This window comes from Anser anser, assembly GCF_964211835.1.
Source record: "Anser anser genome assembly, chromosome: 10".
Taxonomy (NCBI): Eukaryota; Metazoa; Chordata; class Aves; order Anseriformes; family Anatidae; genus Anser; species Anser anser.
This window is the reverse complement of record NC_139730.1, coordinates 15,908,140-15,935,147: the sequence shown is the minus strand read 5'-3', so window position 1 is coordinate 15,935,147 and position 27,008 is coordinate 15,908,140. Positions and strand designations below refer to the sequence as shown.

At 36.5% G+C, this 27,008-nt stretch overlaps 1 protein-coding gene and 1 long non-coding RNA gene across 13 annotated transcripts in view; one reads left to right on the top strand and one right to left on the bottom strand.

The window, feature by feature from the left end:
* Positions 1-471: 471 nt before the first annotated feature.
* On the top strand, positions 472-16,550 carry LOC310905172. Its single transcript, XR_014588827.1, has 3 exons — positions 472-688; positions 13,344-13,412; positions 16,227-16,550. It is a non-coding gene; the product is annotated as an uncharacterized lncRNA (long non-coding RNA).
* Positions 2,077-27,008, bottom strand: part of RORA (RAR related orphan receptor A) — a 433,189-nt gene continuing 408,257 nt past the window's right edge. For 11 of the 12 annotated variants that reach the window (XM_083851041.1, XM_083851040.1, XM_083851035.1 and 8 more), the window contains 8 exons: positions 24,063-24,204; positions 22,280-22,675; positions 18,997-19,118; positions 17,430-17,562; positions 16,557-16,664; positions 14,965-15,075; positions 13,701-13,813; positions 2,077-12,453 (listed from right to left, as the gene is read on the bottom strand). In XM_083851041.1, the coding sequence (XP_083707167.1) occupies positions 12,289-12,453; positions 13,701-13,813; positions 14,965-15,075; positions 16,557-16,664; positions 17,430-17,562; positions 18,997-19,118; positions 22,280-22,675; positions 24,063-24,204 (1,290 nt within the window). In that variant the 3' untranslated portion in view covers positions 2,077-12,288. The remainder of the gene's footprint in view (positions 12,454-13,700; positions 13,814-14,964; positions 15,076-16,556; positions 16,665-17,429; positions 17,563-18,996; positions 19,119-22,279; positions 22,676-24,062; positions 24,205-27,008) is intronic. The other variant, XM_083851042.1, reaches the window with a different exon arrangement.

Genomic DNA, 27,008 nt, shown 5'->3' with positions numbered 1-27,008 from the left:
TGCATCCAGGTCTGGGGGTCCAGTACAAGAGAGATGTGGGCCTGTTGGAGAGGGTCCAGAGGAGGGCCATGAAGATGATCGAAGGGCTGCAGCACCTCTCCTATGAAGACAGGCTGAGAGAGCTGGGGATGTTCAGTCTGGAAAAGAGAAGGCTCTGGGGAGACCTCACTGTGTCCTTCCAATAGTTGAAGGGGGCCTACAAGAAAGATGGGAAAATTGTCTTTGGCAGGATATATGCTGATAGGACAAGGGTTAATGATTTTAAACTAAAAGAGAGTAGAAGTATATTAGGTATTTGGAAGAACTTTATTCTGGGTATGGTGAGGCACTGGAACAGGTTGCCCAGGGAAGCTATAGATGCCCCATCTCTGGAACTGTTTAAGGCCAGGTTGGATGGGGCTTTGGGTAACCTGGTCAGGTGGGAGGTGCCCCTGCCCATGGCAGGGGTTTGGAACTAGGTGGTCTTTAAGGCCCCTTCCAATCCAAACCATTCTGTGAGTCTTTGTCCAAAACCACCAGTCAAGGAGTCTCTAGGTTGCAGTTCAGCATTAAGAAAATGGTCTGATTTTAATTTTGCTCTTTTTTGTATCTCAGATAGAGGCAGAAAGGTTTTCATTTCTCAATGGAGTCACCCAGAGCCTATTCTTGGAGGTAGCTTTATGAGGAGTAATCTTACTTCAAAGCTCAGGTATGGTGGCAGTTACTTAGCACAATGTTTAGAAGACTTGCCCAGATTGTGAATGTGTCAAGTTAAATCCAACTTCAGTCTGGCATCTCCCTAAAGTCTGCACTGTCCTTTTTTTTTTTTTTTTTTTTTGAAGTGATATACTTTCTAAACATGATTTTTCTATTTCTGTGACATAAATGTGAGCACCAGGACACACTTTTTTTTTGCTGGGAGGATGACCAAGCACTGGCAGAGATTGTCCAGAGAGGCTGTGGAGGCTCTTGGAGACAGTCAAAAGCCACCTGGACATGGTCCTGGTCCAGCTGCTCCAGGTGGCTCTGCCTTAGCAGGGGTTTGACCAGATAGTCTCCAGAGGTCCCTTCGAACCTCAAACATTCTGAGATTCTGTGACATAGTTGGGGATCAAAGCCACCACATCCTAACCTACAGTTCAGCTTTTGTTATGGGCAGACATGGGAGTCCACAGATTGTCTCTCATTTCACAGTATGTAATTCTTCTGTTTTACTTTGAACGGATGTTGCCTAACATATCAGTGGCTAGTTCGTCTAGTGGATAGTATTATCTCCTGTGAATGGAGAGATTGGGCAGAAATCACATCCTGAGGATGAGAAAATTAAACTTGGAATTTCAAAGTCTGAGAGAGTGCTTAAGTCATGGAGTTTGCCCAAGAACAAATGGCACTACTTAGCACTAGCTCTAGGAGAGCAATGGCTTCCATAAATTTTTATTTGGAGATTCAGTATGTAGGGGAAGGCTTCCAGATGCAGTGCTTCAAAGATGAATGCTAATAACTAATTCTGGATTATGGTCAAGCAAATTAATACTGAGCTGTTAAAGCTCTGCCAAGACCGAGGCATTGCTGGCTAGAGGTACAAAGAGAATTTTACATGCCTCAAGTCTTAAGACAGAAATCAAAGGTGCCTCCAAGTTAGCACAACAGAGGGGAGTTGCAACTTTGAATTTTCATGCCTAAATAATACTAAAACTTCAGTTTTGATCCATGAATCCTCTTTCAGAACTAGCCCAAAGCACAATCTCCAAATTCACTGGTTAGTTTTTAAGCCAGATTTCTTGTATGGTGCACTTGAAGCAGCAAACAGTGATGTAAAAGAAGACACTTTCAAGGATAGGGAAGCTAGACTGATCCAAAATAAATCTGAGGATGTTTATGCTCTTCTTGGCCACAAGGGGAGCTTAAAGGGTGTTGGGGAGTCTTCTTATTTCCCTGCTATCAAGTGTTACTTGATTTACGTAACAAAAACCTCTGATATATGTGCCTGAAAGCACAGCCTAATTTTGTAATTGTCGGTCTCTTGAGGATTAAACCTAATACATATCAAGATTCAGAAAAACACAAGATTTTACTAAGAAAGAGAATCAAGACAGATTTTTCCATTAGAAGCTGAAGTTTTATTACAGGATAACAGTACATAAAGCACATCTAAAATCGATGTGTTCAATGCACTTAATAAAGGTAATGTAATATTAAAGGTACAGTTTCTAAGTACAATATAACAACATTCATATTAGAATGAAAATTGGAGTATTTAAAAGACAACATTAAATCTCTTATTTTTACAGTCGTATTTACAAAATGAATCAAAATACTTTTTTTTGGAACTGAGTAAAATAACAAACTTGAATATAAGCAGGCTATCATAAGAGTGAATTGGAAAGGTCCATGAAAGTGAAAAGTTAAGTGATTGGGTAAAGATCATTAGCAAAGGTTTAGTACAATACCACTTTAGTATTCCTCTTGATGGCTTACGTTTTATGGTGGCTAGAAAAGGAATTTATATATACTGTACATATAACAGCATACATTTACATGTACAGTATCATTTCATTTGAAGTTGTATTTACAGAAATTTGAGCATATCACTCAACGAGGTTTTTGAAGTTCATGTGCTTAATCCTCAAACTGACGTATATTTGAAATCATCATTTATTCTTGTTTTGTTATGTTGAACATTTAGTCAACAGGGAAAATATGTTAACCAAATGGTTTTGCATAAATATATCAAACTATTAAAATTAAAACAATAGGGAGAACGTGTTCCTAGCATTATGCGTAAGTTAGTACATACAAATTTAAGAGCGACTCCTTTTCTTTTTGAAAATATCAAAAGGTGACTTAAATCAACAAGGGAAAATAAAATTGTCATGGCTTATATTTAAGTAAGATTGTAGCTTCAAGAGGTTTTTATAATTATCCTGATAGTGTTTGCAATTAAACATTCCACTTATGAAAATATACGCACGGTGCAGTAAAGTTTGTATTTATTTTTAGGACAACAGTATGTTTGCTGTTTAAAAAAAATTATTTATATATATATATTCCTTGAATTGAGGGTATAAAAGCAGTGCATGGAAGCCAAGAATCGTGGCTTTAAAATTCACTACCTTCTATTATCAAAAAGTGCAGTAAACAGAAACAATTGTATTTAATAAATTGCTCAAAAATCTTTGCTAAAGATCTTATAAATTCAGTAATATTACAGAAAAGTTCTAATAAATATTTAAAAGGTTAATTACCTCCTTAGTTAGATATTTGATATCCATCAGTTTTTAAGAATTAACATGAAAACAGTATCTAGAATGAAAGGAACAGGGGATAGGAATACTTTTAAGGGTACATGACTATGTAAATTAAGGTATATATGAAAAATAAAAACAAAACCCCCAGACCTGACAAATGTTGCGAATTCCACTCCTTAATTAACTTTAGTTGCTAGTGGCTGTCCTCAGATATATATGCATGATTTATAAAGCATACCCAAGGACTGAATTTAGCCATCGATCTACCATCGAAGATTTACGGAAAATTCCTATTTACAGTAACTGGAGTTAAGTGTGTAGGCATAGCCTAGTAACATATGTGGTTTGAGTGTGTACAGATTCTATTTAATGTGAAAAGGGAGGAAGGCACCCATCAGAATAACATCTATAAATATCAGATGCCACAACAATATAGAAATCTACAAACAAGCCAAATAACTACCTCCCTTTCAGACAGACAGCATATTGTAAATAGTTTATACTGCTAGATTTGATTCTTGTTTCTGATACGATACAGGCAGACTGATTTATTAACCAAAAGGGTAACAAGCTGGACAGAACATTTTTAGTAATGTTAATAATGTAGAAGAAAATTCTACATTTGATATCAAGTATCTGTACCGGTGAAGTAATTTTCTCCTTATTAAATATACTATAGAATAATTTATATAATGACACTATGCATTTAAAGAGAAAACCATGTCCCAAATCTTGTACTCTGATACAGGTACTTGTTGGGCATATGTAGGTGTATATATATATATATACACAAATATATATATATTTATATATAGTTATACTCAGTGAAATTAACAAGACCCAAAGGTGGTATTGTCTAGGAATAAAAGGGGTTTGTTTGCTTTTGTTCACAAAAGTAACTTATCTAGCACCACACATCAGAAAAACACAAAAATAGCACACTCTAGTTCTAAACAGCTATGTCTAAAATAGATTATATAGTAAAACAGATATTATACAGCATAATGTGGTATTTGATAAACAGATAAATATTTGCACTGTGTAGGCTGTTTATAGTATAACTTTATCTATACAGAATGAAAGCAAAAAGTTAACTGTATAGAGGTGAGCAGAACAACATTAAATATTATGACTCCAAAGCAGAGACAAAGTTAGAGTTGAAAGAATAGAGCAAGATAAAATGTTTACAGGCCATTACAAGTCCTTAAATTAGTAGTAAAATAAGGAATCAGTTGCTCAAGTTTAAGAAAGCAGTAAACAAGAGATTGCATTTACATGCAGATGTCTAAAACTTGTATTTCTTTTAAATCTATGCACAAAAAGTCATTTGTTTTTATTGCTTGACATTCAGTTATGGCTAGAGTATTTTTTAACCTTCTTTGTACTTTGGAAACAAGAATATTGTTAAAGGTGCCATAAAAATGGACAACATTGAAAACAGTTTGCAAATAAACCACCTAACACTGCAGTTCTTTATACATTTTAAAAAGCCTTGTCTGGGGTTTGTCATATGTTAAATATATTTAAACTGGGAAAATACATTGTAGCTTGAAGCCTCCCATTGGCCCAAACATCCAATACAAAAACACATCTCCAGAAAAGGAGCAGGCAGACAGTACAGTTACATATAAAGAAGCAGCCAGTTAATGTCCTAATATTTCAAATATTCACCACTGTTCTGTAACTTGTTTCTAAATCAATGTAGAAATGAGGAACATTTTGGATTTAGAAAGGTGTACAGTACGTATGCCTTTTTGTGAAATAAAATTCACTGTATTGCTTATGAATTCTCTGCATTAGAAACGACAGCATTACAGATTGCAAATTCCTGTAAAGTTTATGCATCTACATTAAGACTCTGTGGGGTAATTTAGGTTAGTGTTTCTCAAACTGAAAGTCACAACCATTAAAAGTTGCCAAAGTGTTTAGATTATTATCAAAACACTCTGTCAGGCTCACACAGCTCGGTTCTATGTGAATCGTAGCAGCTCTGTTCACCAGCACAGACAGGCGCACTGTGCTGGCCGGGGAACTCATCCTACTTAGTGGATGCAGCTCAGCTCCCCTGGCGTGGAGGAGCTGGAAGGCTGTTGGCTGCCTGCACTTGTGGTAGCCATGGAGTTACTGCTGAATACCCAGCAGCAGCTCAGTTGCTTTAGCTAGGCAAGGCAGCCAGTAATTACACCTGGTTCTCACTCTCTACCCCAGGAAAACTAAGTTAATTCCAACACATTGAGCTCTATGAAGAAATATAGCCCAGAGGGACTGTGCTTTCAGAAAGCTTGAGAAACACTGACTTACAGGAAAACAAGTACACAAAGGACATAGGAACACTGAAAACATGCAGGTGTTGACAAAAAGGTGTGGTGTCACACATCAAGTTGAACAACTTGATTGTGAAGGTCAGCTTGAAGAAGTAATGAGATTCTGAGGGAAGACAAATGAATATTGTGGCAGAAGAGTTGAACCTATGAGTATTGATCTGAAGCCTTTATCATGTTTTATTTCTTATTTGGATAGTCTACTTATTGCTATAAAGTTATTGCTATATTCTACCGATGATAAAGGCAAACAAACAAAAGACAAGATAAAGAGCAACGTTACATGTGAAATAGGTAGAATACAGCTTTCATTTTGATGTTAAAATTCTATTTAGTACCTGAATAGAGTTCCAAAGATAGACTGTATATTAACCTAAATGTTACATACTTTTCCCCTCAAGTCCAGTGACTTAGCATTATTTAGTGAGCTACTAACACAGTACTAGGATTAAAGCACATACTGCAATGATTTTTAAATAAATAACTCATTCAAATTTTAAAACTTTTCTTTTTGTTGTTGTATTTGGTATCCTTATGCATTTGCCCTCATTTCCACCAAATGATTTACTGACAAATATTTAGGCAAAAAGAAAATAGGAAGATAATATTCAAATATATTGATGGAATGCAACGTTTAAAGTAATAAATATTAGTATTAATAATAAAAAACTAATTCTAGTAGTTACATTTCTCTAGCTAAGGAAAATAAATATGTTTCCTCTGTGCAATCTAAATGAGCTAGCACAGGTAGAATTTCGGATACTGACTACTCAAAAGCAAATTGCTTCTTATTTTGGGATATTGGATGATAAATGCTGTTTCTGACACTGATATTAGTAAATTTATCTACTTCGGGGACTTCAAGAATTTGCTGGGAAAAATCATACACTGTTTGCACAGCTTGTACTGGCAACCTGTTTGTTCATCGAGTACAGACTGGGGAACATTTATGTCAATCCTTAGAGCCCAAAAGAAGATACTGTAATGTTTGGATCACCCCACTACGTAGTTAAAACATTGTGTAGATTGCGAGTATTAATAGTATGTTTAATTGATCAGCAAGTATGAAAAGGAGGATTTCTGTTGAGAATCAGCAATAGGGATTTTTTTCTGGTGATGTTACCAGAACACAAGCTAATCAGGAGGTCATACTTGCTAAGCAGTTGTCTGCCTTAGAAGGCCATTCCAAGCTAAACTGGACCATCAGCTTGCAAAATGTTAAGAAAGGTTTCTCTAATGATTATATGTAACATCAAGTAAACAGCTGGAAGCCATAGACCCAGTGGAAAACAAAACAAACTTAATAACCTAAGATACTGGAGAACTGATGCTTTTTGCAAGAAAAAAGACGTTTGATAGAGAAATTCACTCTCTTCCTGATCTAACCAAAGTCTTGAAATCTTGCTCATTTTGTCCATAGTTGCTTATTTACTTTCCTACTTGCATTTTCAAAAGAATGTGAAGCCACAAAAGAAGACTAACTGTGATAGGCTTCCGGAATCATACAATTTGGCACTTAGAGACTTACTAGACACTGCTGGTTTTTGCTACTGTTGTGATCATTTGAAATTGATACGAAATTGATACTAGATACGAAAATGACTGACTTCAGCCTTAGTGTTTCTTTCCTGTCAGTTTTTTTGCTTTACCATGAGGCATAAGTGACAATGACAGACAAGGTCTGAATTATTGTTCTTGTATTCTATGTGACTTTACTGCCAAAACCTAATCATTGCATTTTCATTCATATTGTACTATCATAAACTGATTTGTTTTCTTTGACAATTTAAATACTGAAAACCCATTTTATATTGCAAAACACTGAAATTCACCTGGAAAAAGTCCTATGATTATAACAACATCCAGAGGTTATTGAAATTAAATTTCAATCATGATCTATTAATGGATCAGCATTCATTTATTTGTTAAAATATAATTGCAAAACCTTTGCAATTGTTTCGAGTAATTTTGTTTGGAAGAAAATAAAGACCAAGGAGCAGATAGATTGCAAAACTGAGTCATAGAATGAGGCACACAGAGCATTTAGTTAAAAAAAAATATCTATCCAGTTCTCTTGTGCCTGCGGGGAGGGGGGAAGGGAAGAAATATTAGCTTTTTTTTTTTTTCTTTTTAAAGTAATTTGTCCCACCAGTAGTACTGGCCACCCTGTTGAAGAGTTTTAGAAGATCCCTGAGCACATTAGTTTCTGACTCTTAACCCCAGCTCCAAAATGGTAGGGCATCTGTTGTTGATAACAAGATGGATTGTCATTCACAGTTAAGTCAATCATAAGGTGCTTATATATTTACCCTTTTTTTCACCAATCAGCACAAAGAACTGTCAGAAAATAACTTTTATTTTTCTTTTTAAATAATAAAAGGGCACAAAATTATTAAACAATGTTTTGTGACAGTGGTTTAGGATTATTATCTGGCTGCCCCTCAACAACAGACAAGTGATTCAATCGACATTCCTTAGCAAAAAAAAAAAAAAAGGCAAAAAAAATCCTGTACAAATATGTATTTTTCCCTGAGGGATCAAGGTTACACCCGCAAGTGCTCTATGTACATATTGCACTGTAGAGGAATGAAGAACATGTGCAAAAAAAGCAACAATGATTGAAGCTTACTAATCAAACCTTTTAATCATGACTGCTATGTCATCTTGCATTTTGGAATGTCGGAACACAGCTATTCCTTAAATCTACAATGTAAAAAATGAAGAAAAGAAAGAAAAAGAAACACACACCTCTACTATGGCACATTCAATGAAATAAAAAGTTTTCCAAAGACAAATAGACAAATTCCGTCAAGAAAATAATACAAAGTTCGTTCATTTGTGTTTTTTTTTGTTTTTTAGAAAAATTACATTACTTTCTTTCATTGTTTCACATTACAAAATCTTTTTTTTTTTTTAATGTTTACACAAATCACATTTTATTGCAGGAATATTTCAAGTGCCATCAAATATTTATAGAAGGGTTAAAAAAATAGAAGTCTCTCTAAAGTGGTCCAGACAAGGCTTTGTATAGAATAAATCTTTTTTCCACCTTCTGTTTTTGTCTTAAGTATTTTCAATACATTTTCTTTTTTTCATTGACACTTAAGAGCCTAGAAGCAGCCACTCACACATACCCACGCATATATTCATGTGCGCACAACAGTACTCTCTCTCACACACACAGGTGCACATACACACACAGATATCTTGGTATCCATACTAAGATAGATAAGCTTTAATAAAGAACAACCAAACTTAAAAACAGCCTCCCTTTTCACCTCATCCCATAGTTTTTAAAAGCCAAACAATGTTAGAGATGCTGAAGTATGTTAGGGCGGTCCAAATGACAGTATACTATACTCTTTTCTAGAAAGCCAGAAAGTATCTCTGTGGATAGATAATATGCCCAATGAAAATCTCTTTGCAGATCTCAATGAACGGATCATTCAAAAGCAATATATTACTTCTTTATCTTCAGCTATCCTCACGTTTTTGTTTGTAGTCAGCTGGGCAGATCATGAAGATACTCACGTGAATATCCACTGCCCCCCAGTATGGTTTTTAACTGAATAGTCTGTTGATTGTCTGATACCAGGCCACAGTCCCAGAGTTCTGCAGAGTGCACTTCCTCTGCCGCGTCAGGTTCTCCCATGGCAGTCATTCCGGCCAGCCACTCTGAGGCTAGTCTACATCCCCTTTCATAACAGCCTCTGTGGCAACTGCCGTCTTTTCAGTCTATCTGCCATGGCTATATCTCTTTTTTCCTTGTCTCTACCAAGCGAAACAAAGCCAGTAATACTCTATTGCCAAGTGGCTGCTAACTGTGATCAGGAAAGCAGACTTACTTGGGGTGTGTATGCACAGCCTGGTCTGACAAGGTGGTAGTACACAGGAGCTCCCGCTGTGAAAAACAACAGCACATAGGTGCTGCATAGCCTGGGAAATCATGTCACAAGCCAATTCTAGATGTAACAGGCTTTCATTTAAGGCCTTATTTGGAACCCTTCTATGATTATACATTTTATTATTAAATGCTCCCAAAATCTGTGTTGTCAGTGACTTACGGGTATAAATACTCTGAACTAGATACTGAACAAAACCATTGGCATTTAAAGGCCTGGTAAAGTACTAATATTCATCAGGAAAAGATAGGTTAATGATGTGACTGAAAATTAATCCCAATTGCCTGGTAGTCTACTTATTTTCAAAAATAGGAGTTGTATCTCACTCTCTAAAAAAGTACAAGTCTTACTTCATTATTCATTAGTTGACACTGAAATTAAGTTTAGTTGATCTTTAAAGGACTAGCACCTAAGGCTGGTCACATTCAGAAAACATTTGTTAGTTAAAAAGGTTGCTTTAAAAATAGGAACACATACTGGAATCAAAGTAGCGTATCATGCCAGTTACTCCAATAAAGTAAACAATGATTCTAGGAAAAGGTATCAGTGAGACTGCACAGAGTGTGTGCTGGGCTGGGAGCGGGCAGGATGGCGCAGTACAAGGACAGCTCTCTGGACTCATGCCTCCATCCTGGTGCTCACAGAGCTGCAAGTGTTCCTGTCCATCACCCCCTGCTTTCACACTATATAGAGGAATGATAGCCAACTGCTATTCAGTGCTATCTATAAGCTTCCCTGATGAAAAAAACTTTAAGAGAGGTCATGGCTCAATGGCTCAATTTGACCCCAAAGGAAACATTCAAATCACAGAATAAACCTCTGTTTTGCTTGTAATAATCTGCTGACCTGGTTCTTCTTTTAAAATGGTTAGACTTCAGTGTGCTTCTGTTCAATTCAATGTTACTTTTCAATGACTGTATGTAAGAGATTTATTATCTTTGGAAATTGAAGTGGTGGTGTGCATTGTGGGTTTTTTCTCCTCTTTTTTAAAGTCCTATTTTTTTTCATATGTACTTCATCATAAACTTCATTTGTATTGGTCTACAAGACATCTGTTTGCATGTACTCATCTCATCCAAAAGCAATTATGCACCTCTGGCTTAAATAGCCACAGTTTATTTTGTGATGTGGTTTGGTGTGGATATGTTCCCTTTAGAACTAATTTAATTTCTGTATCTTGCCACATTTGCTCAGAGACAGCACTATATGTAAAGAGAATGGTAACGTATTAATAAAGATGGCAAAATGTGGCTTATCAGTTGGTTATGCAATGCAGGAATCACAATTTCAAAATGACAGAATGTAGATTTATGGTATTTGTGATTTCCAGGCATTAAACAGAGTCCAAAACAATGTTTTCTAGCAACAGTGTGCCCTTATTTTATTGGTCTGTCCTCATGTGATAAACTTTAAAGTGCATCTATTTAAATAAAGAGAGGAATTCTGTTCAGCTACTTTAAATTGAACTGGTGGATGTTTGAAGAATGTGGGTCATTGTCTAATCTCACTGAAGCCAAAACCAAACATCTTGTGGATTTTGATAGGATAGAGTTTGGAGTTTGAAGGCATTGTTTACAAAATGGAGTAAAAAGTATGTAATATTATGTCTAAAAATCAATTTTCCACATACATGTCATACACATACTTTTACTGTAGATACAGCCTTGAGTAAATCCCTTCAAACCTGGATTTATGTTGGGCTTTGTACACTTTGTTTAACAGTCTGATTTTCAAGGGTGATGCTTTATTCTATCTGTAAGCGATCTGTAATTGCTTAGTTTAACTTTGTCCAAGGAAATTCAGCACCTTTGAAAATGAGGCTTTTGACTTGTGTGCCTGAATCTGAATCTTGGCATGTAATTTTAAACATCCAGGTTTGAAAGATTTGAAAACAAAAGTACCTTTTAAATTAACAGTTGAAAAGCTGATTTTAATCTAGAAACTTTTCATTATTTTCAAACTCTTTTAAAAAATCTGTGTAACCATTTCAGGATATGACCAGCCTCTATTTAAAAGTAACATGGAAAACAGCAGCATAAATACCTCCCAATGTACCAGTACCTGCCAAAAACCTTTTTCAGTTAAACTTGAATTTCTGGTGCACATGCAACACAACAATGAACACACTAGCATTTAATTTAAAGAAAAAGGTGCAAAATGAAAGTGCCTTATCAATTCAACAAGAAAAGCTATACCAGTAACTACATTTTATATTAATTAAAACAATATATAAACAATATCTCTTTTGCTATATATAGTCTTCATGCCCATTTACCCTGTAATATATTATAATGCTATTGTTGCTATTGCTATGGACCCTTTTCATGCCGTTCTGTCTACTGGCAAATAGTGGTAGGTGAAAAAAATCGTCCTTCATGAAACAATGAGCAAGTTGTGCAAACTGATGCTGAAATCTCTGCAATGCACACCAGTCGCTGATTACTAGGTGGACACTCTGTTCTGATCAACAAATTGATTGTTCTGTCAGAAGTCTGGGCAGTGAACTACAAGAGAAAACAACCTTCTGATATTAGTACCCTCAGTCTGTGTAAACAGAGGTCAAGGATTGAGAAGCTGAGACAGAAAAAGGGTCCATATTTGTAGGCATAATGGAAATCATATGCATGAGAAAAACAAGTTCAACTTTGTTTCATTGTTTCCCATCCTTCGCCTGACCCCGACTGCCAAGAGATGTGCAGTGTGTTGGCTCCCTAGGTCTGTGCAGGGCCATATAAAGTGTCTTGGTTTTCTTTTTTTTTCCTCTCTTTTTTTTTCTTTTCCTTTCTTTTGTTTAAATGTTTGTACTTCAGACATTCTAGAAGTGCTTAGGTGATACGTTTACCCATCAATTTGCATCGCTGGCTCAAATTCTGAAGTGAACAACTCCTTGTAAAGTGGAGGAAAATGAAGTCGTACAATGTCTGGGTATATTGCTTTAAATGCCATAAGCTTTTCTGTATGTCGTCCACACAGTGCTCTTAAAGTAGACACTTTGCATATTAACTGTAAAAAAAATGAACAGAAGTCACAGAGTAATACACGGAACCAGACCTCCTTACGATTAGAGCTCTCTCAAACATATGGAATTCACTTCAGTTGTTTACCTTAAGTGACATTTCAGAAGCATAGTAATAGCTAAGTATGGTATGTCAGATTTAAAAAAAAAAAAGGGGGGGGGGTGGGAAGCCACTAAAATGCTATCAAGTAATGTACGAATACTATTTGTGAAAGAATCTTTCCTTGAAGTCGCTAGGAAAATGTATCACTTGCCTAGTATCTAGGCAATACCAGCAGCACCAGATTGATATGGAATTATTTCCTGTCTGGACCTTTATTCATGCTACTTAGATACTCCCTTGGAAGAAGGCATGGCTGATTGCTCTTAAACCCACTGTATTATAGAGGGAAATGGCAGTATAATAGACCAGGCTATTTTCATTTATGCCCAATAAAGGTAGAATTAAATTGTCATAAAGAAAAGATCAGAAAAATCTGTACTTGAAAATATGACTAGGGCGGTCATTGAACTTACTAAGTACATATTTTTATAAAAGCACTGGAAGAAACCTTCCAACAAAGGTATCTAAAGTATATGCTGGGAAAAGAATGATACGAGCTAGGACTTGAAATGAGGACAGTCTGGAAAGCCTAGACTTTTATACTGGGCTGTAAGATCCTGCTTGTTGTAATTAATTCCATGGTGTTAAACTAAGCATGAGCATCCCTTCTGTGTAAAGTTCTACAAGGAACTACGTCTGCAAGGAAGTGCCTGTCCTTCCCGTTTTTCACTTTTTTTTTTTTAAACATCACACTGCCTTTGCATTTTTGAAAACTTATGTGATGATACTTTAGATTAACATAATATTATGTACTCTCTCTTTTCTCTTCCCTAGCCACCAGGATTTGGAAAAACTGATGAGAAAAAGACTGTGTGGGAAACTCATGGAATACTGAGAAACAAGGTTAGTTTGGATATTGTGTCTTGTCACAACCTAGCTGTCATGCACACAGGTTTCATGAAGATCAAGGTATGCATGTTGGAAAACTGAAATGGAAACATTTCTGCATGGCAGAAATGTTGTTTAGGACAAATAGGATAAAAACCTTGATGGCTTTTCATTTTCATTTTGCATTTATGCATTTACTAAACCATACTAAAGTATGGTTTAGTAAATGCATAAAAGCTTTTACATTGTTCATAAGAAAGTGTACTTTCACAGTCATGTGACATGGCACAGTATGATTCGTACCTTTGTTAGAATTCCATCTTCTCGGTGGTTCTTCTGCAGGACGTGCTGAAGTGCTAGCTGGATCTTCTGTTGGAGTTTTTCAATTTTTACCTTCTCCTGAAGCCATGAACGATCTAAATACAAATGGAGTTAACACCTCTAGTACTGTGTACATCCATCACATTCCACCAAGAAATACTAATTCTGTGGCAAATTTGTATTTCCTGTTTGCAATCTTCCTTACATTTTAACACTCTTACACAGGAAATGAGTTTCAAAATTCATAGGTTTTGGAATACACTCATTACTTGCATTTAAAATTACTTTTATAAAGCCCTCAAAAAGAAGATTGCTGCATATCTGAATAAGCTTTATTAATTATTTGCTAATAAGGTCTTTAAAATGCAGGGTGTTTATAAAACGAAGCTAGCAACTTTATAGTGGAAAATGAATAGATTACATAATGAACAAGCAGTTGGAGTGGATCTCTGCTTAGATCTACAGTGACATACAAAAAATCAGAAGCAATATTAAGCTATTCAAAAAGTGCTCCTAAACTTCCTAGCAGAAATGATTACCTGCGACATCCGGTGTGGCAGAACTGAGGGATTCTGTGGCTTAAATACTAAGACAAAGGGCAAACATAATTCCATCATGGCAAATAGCATAAGAATATATTTATGACGGAGTCAATAAACTCACTGTTGCTAATAGACTCTTCCAACACATACTGCTGAGTCCACTATATTCTGCAGTTTTAAAAAAGACTGTATTTCCTTTGGTCTTATGCCAGACACAAACTGACTTTCTCCAGTGGTATCTTGTTTCACCTAACCTAATAAGTCTTCCCAGTACCTGGAGTACTATGTGAATCTGTTTGAGATAATAATCTCAGAAAAAAAACATATTTTATCATGTGCTTGTGACAATTCTGCTACAGCTGCAAGCTCACATACATTGGAAGTTGACTACATCAATTCAATGCTGTCCATGTTCTGCCTGTCCCACCTAGATTGCCCTGGTGATCTCAATCAACATGCATTTAAGCTTTTGCAAAGAAGCTATGTCATCAACAAGGGGAAACACTGGAAAACATAGGTTTAGATCAGAATTCCAACTTGATTTGTTCTTAAATTTATGTTTTAAATGTATTTATGAAAAAAATTGGTCATGAGGGACCAAAAAGATGTTGACATTTCACACTGTCTGATAGTCTTAGCTTTACCATTAAAAGATACTTCAAAATGAAAATGAACTCTACCTAGAGCAATACTTTCTCTCTTACCTGCTGACATTAAAACAAATGCAGAAAACAAAGCTATCTCATCTTCTGTCAGGTGCATAGAACACAAACTTTTTCCAAATTCAAACACAAAACTAATGAAGTCTTCACACCCTGCCAAAAAGAAGGTACAGCTCATGCCAAATTGTTTAAAACCATTTCAAAGCTACACAGTTGCTGATACATTCTGATGAAGGTGAAACATGGGTGTAAAATACTTTATGGGTGAACGTTCTTCCCCTTAAGGACTGCTGAGTGATGATAGTGAGATCTCACTCATGCTTGATTTTTTTTTTTTTACCTATTCACCCTATTTTATATATATATTTATTTACCAATTTAATCTACGCCCACAAGTCCCCAGCTCCCCCACACCCTGGTACCCAGTACTCTGAAGCCTTTGTACATTTTATCTTTTCCGTTTTTTTGGGGTAAATACAGATAAAAACCAAGCCATTTTTGAACTCAAAATTGGTTTGGCTTTGTTGCCATTCTAAATGAAACTTTTTCATGTCACCGTGGACTGGATGTTTTAAATGTGTACTTGAAAAATGCTGATTTTAAGAATATTAAGTACACAGAAGAGGGAGGGGAGAAAGGCACACAAGATACATGCAGGAGCAAAAGGAGAAGCCAGGGTCTGAAAGCTTTTCATGCAGAAAAAGAACTGTGTCTCCTTTCATCCATTCTCTTGCTCACACAGGTGTAAGTCAGGTTACTGCTGCTGTTACACATGCTGTTACGCAGTTCACAAAAGCTGAGCCCTGCTTTGAAAGGGACTGCAACCTCTTTTGGAATAGGGTTCTCCTCTGCAGATCTCAGCCCCCAACCCAGCATAAATTTCTGGGTGTAGTTGGTAACAGATGAAAGTAATGTTTCATTGGATCTAGTAGCAGGTAGAAGCCCACATCTGATACTGCATTCTCTGAATTGTTTGCACTCAGACTTTGTACCTTGAGGTATTTTAGAAAGGTATGGAATACTTCCGTAACTGTATGGTATTCTTCACTGCCATATTGTCACTGCCATTTTTCACTGCCCTCCAAAATGGCTTACATCCCAAATTTATACCCAATTAAATGCATCCTTTCAAAATTAGAAGTATAAAAAAAATGCTATGGTGTTGTTTAATTAAAAAAATATTTACAATATTTTACTTGCAAATAACTAGATTTTGCATGTTACAAGACACTATTAACAACTTCAAAGCAGTAATGTCAGTGTATCCAAGAGAGACTTAAAGTTTCCTTTTTTTTTTCTAACAGGATACATCAAACTTTACAAGGGATTATGAAATCTGAGCTTCTGTTCTTCACAAGTGTGTCCAAACTGATCTACCCTGATCTACGGTACGTGACGGATTTCAACACCAACAATCCTTTACTGCATGGAGTTAAGCTGTTCTAACTCCTGAAATCAGCTTGGCCTCAAACAGAGCCAGCATGATTGTTTACAAAATAAGCAGTTTGAGCTTTTCAACTCTCTTTTTATTTGAACACTACAAGCTGATATTTTCAAGGCAGCTGTCCCTCTTGCTCTTCTACCTTATTGTTTTTATTCTGTGGTTTAAAATGCAACACTTGACATCTCCTTACCTAAGGACTTGAAAACCTCTGGGCTAGCATACTTGCCATCAAAGTAGACTGTGTTGTTCTGGGAGTCAAAGGCACGGCACATTCTGATGAACACAACCTCTAAAGACCCTAAAACAGAAACAATGTATGTTTGACTATTTAAGTAGAGACTTCAGTTGCAAGTGAGGATTTAAAAATTTCAAAATGCTCTGCCTTCAGTATAGATTGAGTAGGGTAGTCGGTTTCTGAGATGCAACAAAGAATAGTTCGATTTGATAGTAGAATTAAAATAATTCCCATAAACCCCTTTAGAAGTTTTTGTAAAAGCAACTTAGTTAATGCTAATAAATATTTTTCATTAGAATAATGAAGTCTCTGAAGTCAAAGCAGTTCATTTAGATTATGCTCATGAAGCTTTAACAGCTTTGTCCAAGTAATCTGCATTACTTCTACAACATCTTGTGTAGAACAATCTGGATTTTTACCTTCAAATATGTTATTCACTATTAGTATGCCAAGTCAAAAAAATTGAATCCGACTTCTTCATCCTTACACACTTATTGCTCCCTTTGCTCATAATGAAAATTTCATACATAGACTTGAACTCATCACAGAATGGTTTGAGTTGGAAGGGACCTTAAACAACATCTAGTTCCAACCCCCCTGCCATGGGCAGGGTGCAGCTTCCACTAAATGGAACTCATTCCATCCAGAGTAACCAAGAAAGCATATTATTTCAAACAGAAGACACACGGAATTTGTACGTTTTTTCTTGTACTATTTTAAATTATCATTGTACAACATATGTATATATGTATACATAATCACTGTATACAGCTAGCACTTTCCTCAGTCAAAACTAATAGAAGCAGACCTTAAAATTGACCCACATACCTGCTTTTAAAAGCACAATTTGATCATTTTGACACAGTTCCATAAAGCCATCAATGCGTTTGGCAAATTCCACTACATACTGTATAGCTTCTGTTATTTTGACTGCGCATAACTGCCACATTACCTCCCTTTGCTGTTTGAGAAAGAAGAAAAATTGAAAAGTTACTAATTAAGGTTTTAATGTTTGGAAAGCCCATTTTCATAAAGTAAAACTGAGCTGAAAATCAAAGTGGAGTGAATTCTCTCCAGCAATCCTGGCTACAGTCTGCTTATAACAAAAGGGAAGTTAACCTCAAAGAAAAAGCCTCATGAAGATGAGTGAAAATGCAAACATGTAAAACTTCTTCAGTGATGGCAGAGAGATCCAGGCTGCAATATTTTTAGTTCATAAGCCAAAAAATGTCCAAGTGTAATAATTCTGGTGTTTTCAGTGGGAATGTTACTCACTGCATCAAAAGAAAATACCAATTTACTCTAGCACTGCATAATCACGTTTTTCCTATTGACTTGTCTTTTTTTTTTTTTTTTTTTTTTTTACAGAACATGAATTATCTAACAAGCTGGTCTTCATAAGGATACATATAAAGTATACATATATGAAGATCATCTTGTGAATGACATAAAGGCAGCATGCAATTAGTGAATTTCTCTTATGTTAATAATAATTCAGGATGAGATTATCTAACAAGTGGAAAAAAATGATATTCCTAAAGGTTAAGTATTTTTTGTGGAAATGGAAAATAAATTCAAAGAACAGTGTGCTTTAGTAGTGACTCTCAAGATAGTTTTCCAAAAGTAGCCATTTGGTAGTAGTACGTGAATGGAAGGCATAATGAAAATACAAACAGGGATTAAAACGTACAATACCCACTGGAGGCATGGCAAGCATTCTGCTGCTATTCTATAGGTAAATCTGAAACCCTGTGATAGCTGTAGAATGAATCAGGGATCCAACCCTGGCAGTGAAGGTGGGAAATCTGATGGGTTCTGTGTTTATAACCTCAAAAGGAAATATACCATGCAAAACAAGAAAACGTCAAACAAGCCAACAGGCTTTTTGACTGACTCCTATTCACGTTCTTGTTTATTGGATAGGAATGGAAAATGAGTAAGACACTCCCATCCAAGAGTCATGCATGTCCTCGTATTGATGAGTATTTTACAGATCAGCTGTAAAGAACTCTACAGTTACAACTTGATGGTTTCAGCTGATTTTTATTTTTTTTATTTTTTATTTTTTTGGATGATAGGGGCGATTACAAACTAAGAAGAGTAAATAACATGTCATTTAGGAATGAAAAAAAATGCTGGTTTGTTATCCGTTTATCAGTAAGAGACAAATACGTCTGGGGAGCTTTACCTTTTCCTGTACTTGTAACAATCACAAATGTAAAGTATTTCCTGCCATACTCATTTAGATTCTAGGAGTGTTTTTTTGTTTTGAAAACACACATAAATGTATATTCCTGATAGTAAACAGAAAGCAGTGAAAAAGTGAATTTTGCAGTGTGTTATGGGAATACCATGCTTTAGAAAAAGCTTGCCAAACTATGGCATGCTTTTATACCTTGTTCTGATAGTTCTCAATTTCTTCCTGAAGAAAAGTCTGCCATGTTATCTGCTGTAGCTCTTCTCTCAAGTACTGGCAAGTTTCCATATGAGACTTGGAAATATTCTGTGCAAGATGTTCTAAAAGAAAGACCAAAAAGTTATACACATTAAAAATGCAAAGCTATACCTTCAGACATGAGGAAACTAACATATTCCATTTGGAATATGTAGGAGGTGGGGAAAGGTTAGCTATTAGAATGCTTTAATTTCAGATCTCCTTGAATTTTTCTTCATAAAAATAAATTAATGCAAACTGCTAACAGACTCACAGTAAACAAAGCAGAATTCTGGATCTTACCATACCTGGCCCAGCGCATCCATTAGAGGGCACTCTGTACACGCACACACACATCACACACTCACAATGCAGTTCTGAGATTTGAATGCAGGAACACAAAGTATAGTCCTTTCACTAGTTTGTAAGATGTTTAGGTGAACTTGAATTTATTTTTAAATAAAGAAAATTGTATTTGGGACAAACTTCTTTGTTACACAGCAGTGGGTGCCAAAGAAAGCCTGCAAGATCAAAAAGCTTGAAAAATAAAGGCAAAACTCAGTGAAACCAGGGAGCATTCAAACTACTGCAAATTCAGTAAGCGGCCTTCCTGCTTTTATTAAGATAAAGTCAGCTTTGAAACCTGGGCTAAGAGTTATACTGTGAAGTACTATTCAGACTTAAAAATCTTTCTCTTTTCTACCTTGGCTCTTGACACGTGTTTTAGCACATAACAAGTAGAGGCCTAGTGACTTGTCTCACAGTTCTGCAGTCAGTGCTTTTTCAAGTTAGGCCATTGCTGACAGGGAAGGCTTAAAGTGCCAAGTGCAAGGTGCTGCACCTGGGTCAGGGCAATCCCAAACATGAGTACAGACTGGGTGATGAGTGCATTGAGAACAGCTCTGCAGAGAAGGGCTCATGGGTACTGGTAGATGAAATAAATACAACATGAGTTGGCAATGTGTGCTTGCAGCCCAGAAAGCCAACCGTACCCTGGGCTGCATCAAAAGAAGTGTGACCAGCCAGTTGAGGGAGGTGATTCTCCCCCTCTACTCTGCTCTTGTGAGACCCCACCTGCAGTACTGAGTTCAGCTCCAGGGCCCCCAGCCCAAGAAAGACATGGACCTCTTGGAGCAGGTCCAGAGGAGAGCCAAGAAGATGCTCAAAGGGCTGGAGCACCTCTCCTATGAAGACAGGGAGTTGGGGATGTTCAACCTGGAGAACAGAAAATTCTGGGGAGACCTCAGTGTGTCCTTCCAGTAGTTAAAGTGAGCCTACAAAAAAGATGGGGCAAGTCTCTTTGCCAGGATGTACACTGACAGGACAAGTGGTAATGATTTTAAACAAAGAGTAGATGTAAATGAGGTATTTGGAAGAAATTCTTTACTCTGAGGGTGGTGAGACTCTGGAACAGGCTACCTATGGAAGCTATGGATGCCCCATCCCTGGAAGTGCCCAAAGCCAGGTTGGATGGGGCTTTGGGCGACCTGGTTTGGTGGGAAGTGTCCCTGCCCATGGCAGGGGGTTGGAACTAGGTGGTCTTTAAGGTCCCTTCCGACCCAAACAATTCTGTGATTCTATGAAAGTGAAAGAGAATGGTGATCATGAACTACATGATATCCTAAAGGATGCGAGCGTCAGGTCTTCTGTGAAGTTTGCTTTATTTAATAACACCCTATCCCAGCTCTTCACAAATTGAGCTGCTGGACTGACCAGTCTGTTTAGTACTTATTGCATTAATAGTTTGATTTAAAATAATACCTAAAATCAGATTTTATGTGCTACCTGAACAATCAACGATCTACAACATAAGGTAGTTAATACTTCTGTTGTTATCATAGCTTTCCTGTATTTCAGTAGAATTTTTGTTTAAAAGTGTGTACTTAAAACATTTACCCTTTTACTTTCACTAGTAGCATCTGACAGCATTATTCATATGCCCTTGCAGGATACAGAAGGTGAAATTTTACGATATTATTCACTAACCTTAGCCTCAGTTCTGGACCATATTTAAGCACACACCTAAATACTTTCATTGAACAGCCACACCTTCCTAAATTAAAACCTTAGTCTGGAAGACAAACATTCTTCAGACATTGTTTGGCAATGTCAGTGCTGGGCACCCAAATGACGTTCCATGGGGCTTAAATGCAAGCACTGTGTAAATAAAGGTAAGCAATACAACAAACTCATTTCCAAACTCAACACCTGGCCTAAGAAGGAAAAGCCCTTTCTTTTTAATATAGGTTTAATGTTGATCCTTTACTAATTCCCATGAGAATTTTAACAACCATTTGAGTGAGACAAAGCCAGTAAAATAGCCTTTATCTTATTTTTTCTTCTCATTTTTCCTTTATCTGTAACTGAAGGTACTTGGAGAACGTAAATGAAAATAAAACCAGCAGAATATTTTTTTATCACATGCTTGCCTCTAATTAAAAAAAAAATAGCGAGAGAAAAAGTTATTTTGGAATACCTGATTGTTTCAATTTTTAGGTTGTTTATTAATGGAGTAATTAGGAATCTTAAAGCTGCTTCTCTCCTGTTCTAGTTCACTTTTGACTGCTTGACACAGTGCTCTCTAATTTAAGTCTGGTGTTGATAAGTAATAGTTGTGGAATTCAGCCCTACTGTAATCATTGAGTGAAAGGTTTAAAGTAAAATGTCCTAATTAATGTGGTCATTATACGGATCTTAGGGAATTTATCAAAACATGCTCCATTGAAAATTTTTCTGAAGTATCTGAGTCCAGATTCTCTTCAACCACTGGAAAAGAGAACCGCCCTCAGATTACATTGATGTTTTGGTTCTGTATTTCCCAGATACCGGTAAACAGTGGAAGAAAATCCACTGACTTTTCATGTTAGAAAAGCATGACTTGTCATTAGAAAATATGGTATTTAGCTAATGAAAAAGGAAGGTAAGACATTCAAAAATAAATCTTCAACTAAAGAAATACTCTGGCTGCTCGGCACTAAAAATTAGATTGTTCATCAGTATTCAGAAGGTACTATTACAAGAACTGAAAACAAAAGCAAAATTACTTTATATATAGATCTGATCTGTAACACTTCTGTAATGTGTTCAACCATGATTAGGGTATTGTGCGCTTCACAGAAGAATGCCTGTACATGCTCACAGCTGTCCTGAAACAGCATTCTCACTATCACCTGGCTAAATGTGTCATTTTAATCCAAAGGACACTATTAAGACAATTACAATGGAAGTTTTTCTCTCTCATTACCTAATTCTGCCATGGACACAGTTGGAGAGGTCTCCCCATTTGTAAAAGAACAATAAGGGAAGAAGCCCGATGCTGGTGTGTAGTCACATATTGGTTCTGGTTTGATTCCATTAATATCAAGACCCGACTGATCTGGAGAAGGTTGTATGTCTAAGTAGAAGCTGCTAACTGCAGAGTCTGCTTTGCTACCTTCAGGGGTATGCCCATCAATGTAATTACTGAGGTCATCATGTAGCTCTGTTAACCCGTTGGTGGTGATATTGTATGTTGGTGTTAGTGGTTCTGCCTCTCCTGGTTGCTGCTGATGATCTCGCTGCTGCTGCTGCATTCGATGTTTCTGTACCTCCGCATACAGGCTGTCCCTCTGCTTTTTTGACATTCGACCAAACTTTACAGCTGAAATACAGATACACAAGACATTTCAATTCTATAAATCCTCTGCTGCGTTTTATTTGTCTTGGGTCTTTAAAAACTACACTGAAGGAGACAGTATAAAAGCTAAATCAGCAAGATGGGCAGACCTGAGAATCACTTCTGTCAATTACCGGTAATATAACAGCATCATGTACTCTTTAAAACACTGTTTTAGCATGCAACTTAAATTGACCATTAGAAGTTACTGTTTTAGCTTAATTTATTATCTTTCCATTTCTGTGCCTAAAATATTTTCTTATATATCTACTGAAGTTGACCACGTATCCCTTAAGCATTCAAATTCCACCTAGAAAAGCAGAAGCTAAAAAGTACTATGCTTGTCTGAGATGAAATGTCCAATTCCTGCCAGCAATATATTCATAATTCCTAAGAATACGTTATGTGATTTCTGGAACCTGTGTCAGCTGTAAAAGCCTCATAGTTTAATAAGATGGCTACCACCTTGTATGCTTCTACAGAAAAGCAAATGTGTTAGATGAACTAGTCATTACACTACATGGTCAACCATTTCAGAGTTTTAGTTTCATGCCCAATAAAAAAAAAAAAAAGGAAAATTTATTTTAAGTAGTACACATAATCTGAAAGCTATCTCCTTAATCAGGCCTGATGTACATAGAGTAATGCACATGTGTGTGTAGAACATGCAACATTGCTGTCACTGTTTCAGGGGAAAAGACTGAGTTAACTCTTGAAATTGGGTAAGTGATGGCAGCCTGATTACACCTGTGGAAGAGGTATACAAATATCAGCTGCAAATTCAGTTCTAATAGTTATGTAAGCTTCCATTTTACTGAGAGGTAGATTTGCATGTTTACACTAGGTGTAATTTTGAGCTTAACAGTAACAGCACTGGAACACATTTTCTTCAGAAATATACCATTAAAAAACAAACAAACACCTCAACACAGGTTTGAAGAAACACTGATTTTCTCTCTGATTTTTTTCCACTATTCATTATACATGCATTTAACTTCTGTATATATTCTAAAACAGTTCTGATCTGTATCAGTATGGCAGACCATTACTTGCAACAACAGTATGTCACTTAAATTGGAATGAATACATAGAGGTAGTATTAACGTTAAGACTAAAAACTGCATCTTCAAGTGACCAAAGGCAAAACCCTTAACTGGAATCTACAATAGATGAGTAGGAAAAAAAAAGGAATTTCATACATGCCCTAAGTTATATGTATTTATCTAAATGTATAACATAAAACTACTCAATGATCTCAGCTATCAACTTGATATCCAGTAACTTTTAAGCCTTATGTTGTTTCAGTTGAACACACAGTATACTAAATACTGTTTTACTTTTTGCAATTAAATTGTGTGTTAGCAGAGCTTACCATCTCGAGACATCCCCACAGCAAGGCATTTCTGTAATCTACAGTGTTGGCAGCGGTTTCTACTGGTTCGGTCAATCAAACAGTTCTTCTGACGAGGACAGGAGTACGTAGCGTTGCTTTGCTGACTCCTTCTGAAAAAGCCCTAGAATTGCAAATAGAATAGAACTGCAATAGAATTGCGTAATACAAGTCAAGAAGCTGTTAACTGATGGAGTGAATAAGGACTCAGAAAGGCAGCATACCTAACTGAAAATGAAGCTCAGGCGCACTACAGTCAACTAAAGGAAGAGTGTTTGTCTGTTTGTGTCCCCGCCCCCCCACCCCCCACTGGAAACAAACAAAAAACAGTAAACTGAGTAAACTGTAGGAAACAACTATTAAAAAAATGTTATGACACGTAAAGGAATTGCATGTTTTTTCACTGATTTCACAGATTCCATGTGACGTACAGTAACACTGTATGCCAATTATTTCCAAATGAGATAATTCTAAACCTAAATTTCCTTCATTTCCTACCTTTCTTGGGTCAGCATGGATATTAAAATAGGAAAGATTCAACATCTAGTTAATTCAACAGCTGATACCCTGTTCTGCTCTTGGAGATGACAGTAGCATGCTCTGATGTTCAGCCTCAACAATGTATGTACATGTTTAAAAATAGAGCATGATACTGAGCAATTGCCTCTATAGAGAACAAAATTTTAATGTATATACATTTAAAATTAGTTTGATGCTGACAAATTAGTTTTTGTTCAACTCAGTGAAGGGTTTAGGTTGGGGGGGGGAGCTGAGAAAGGTTTTACGTATTTGTTTTCTCTTTTCTGAATCAACTACAATGGGTAAGTTCACCTCCAAAGAAAGCCAACTCTGGAAGGTTGTACAGTAGATAGAAGTTAGTTCTTTCTACCAGAATGGCACGTTAGTAATCACTACGCCAGCTGTTTGTTTTGAAGTTCATTTCATCTTTTTGCCACAGACTGCCCAAACGTAAGCTGGTATGTGTGTAATACCTACTTCACAGGGATTCTGAGAAGATGCAGTCATTCTAAAGAGGCATTTGAGATCAGTGAGCACAGTATTTTAGTTTTATGTTGCCACATAATGGATTAATTAACACCATTGCAAAGAAAATACTTCCTCAGAAAGGCTGGGCACCCTTTAATTAAAGTTGGACTTTTACCAATCTTTTATTTATTCAAGGACCACATTCTGGAGTCCCTCAGCACATGCACATTCTGTCCAGACACTTGGTGAAATAAACAAGAAGGACTTTTGCATGACAAGTAAGAAACTTCCTAGCAAACTTCCTGCAGACACAAGAACAACAAAATGCTGAGATAAAGCCATATGCTCCATCTTTTGAGGAGGGTACTAGTTTTCAGTTATGTCTCCTTTATTAAAGCTCTACTGGGGAAACATGAAATATAAAAAAAAAACATAATGAGGAAACTTAAGATGCCTTCTTTAATCCCGTTTTCCTATACATTTTTTCATACCATTTATTCTGGTCTGTTTTATCTGATTGAACTTCAACTAATATTTATCAATAGTGAGGTGATTGTCACTGAGGCTGAAAGTATTGCAAGCACATACTGAGCTCTGATTGAACGCATTTCACCCTACAGAAAACGTGAAATAAAACCAAGGAAATTTTTAGATATCATTCCAACATCATGACTGATCTCTCTGGAGGAACAAAGTCTCAGGTAAGTAGACAGCCTAATTTCCAGTTCTGTTAGCACCCTTATTGGAGCCTCTCACTCCAATGCAACTACACATGCAAGGACAATGCGATTCACTGGAAAAACAGGCTTAGGTATCAACATGAGTGATGACTTACTGATCAAGGTTCTGCATCTCTGCATTATCAGTCCTTTAGAATATTCAGTTCTCTAAACACTTCAACAGTTACACTGAATGACATGCTCATATATTAACTGTATTACACCTTCTGCCACCATTGAGATCCTGTAAACCAGTTTTATCAATATCTACAAAGAACCTGCCCTCAAAGATCTCTGCTTTTTCTTCTGGCTGGTTCCTGCACTGTGTCTGTGTTGCCAATTAGGCATATTTCTCTCTATTAAGAATATTCGTGTCAAGCTGAGGATTATTTTTAGTATTATAATGGAGAAAATATTGAGTTTTTTGCTTCTTCCAGATTTTCCCTAGAGACACAGCTGCTCAATACATTTTAGTGTACAATATATCAGTTAAGTTACAGCTTGAAGCTATATTTTCAATAAAGCAGAACTGCCTGAAACTGGGGCCTTTAAAAGCACTTGAACTTTACAAATCACAGATGTAGTAGAGTGCTTTTAAAAACAAACCATACAGTATTGCGTAGGCATGTTGAAAACATCAGCAGTAGCTAAAGCAAAAAAAAAACACAAAACCTTGCCTCAAATTTTAGAAGTGAATTTAAACTTGTCTAGAGCTCAGAAACACGTGAGATTTGAGGTGGAATTAACAAAGTTAAACTGAAGGTTTTTTAATTGCAAAATTCTTCTATGTTGCATATGTTGTTGTCATTTATCTGCGATTTCTCTAACCTTTTGGCAGTCCCTGGTATCTCATATCCCTAAAGGTATAGGGGGAAGCCCCTATTTAGAGGGGACTTCTGCGGGTAAATACAGTTTCTTGCCTTTTTTTTTTTTTTTTCCATTTTCTTTTAAGAGAAGAAGAGAAGGAAAGACACTACATTGTGTTGTTCTATTTTCTCTCTTTTGCCAGAGGCACAGAGCTAGCTATAATTTTTCCACCAGGAAGGAGGAGGTATATGCATGTTTGGTACACGTGTATACATTCAATCATTATGCAAACCAGCCCAGGCCACATACCCTTAATTGCATGGATGTTCATAACCATTATTTGAAATTCACGCGATTGCGTAATGGGCCACAGGCAGACTGGACCCCTCTTGATCAAACAAACAAAACTATTCCT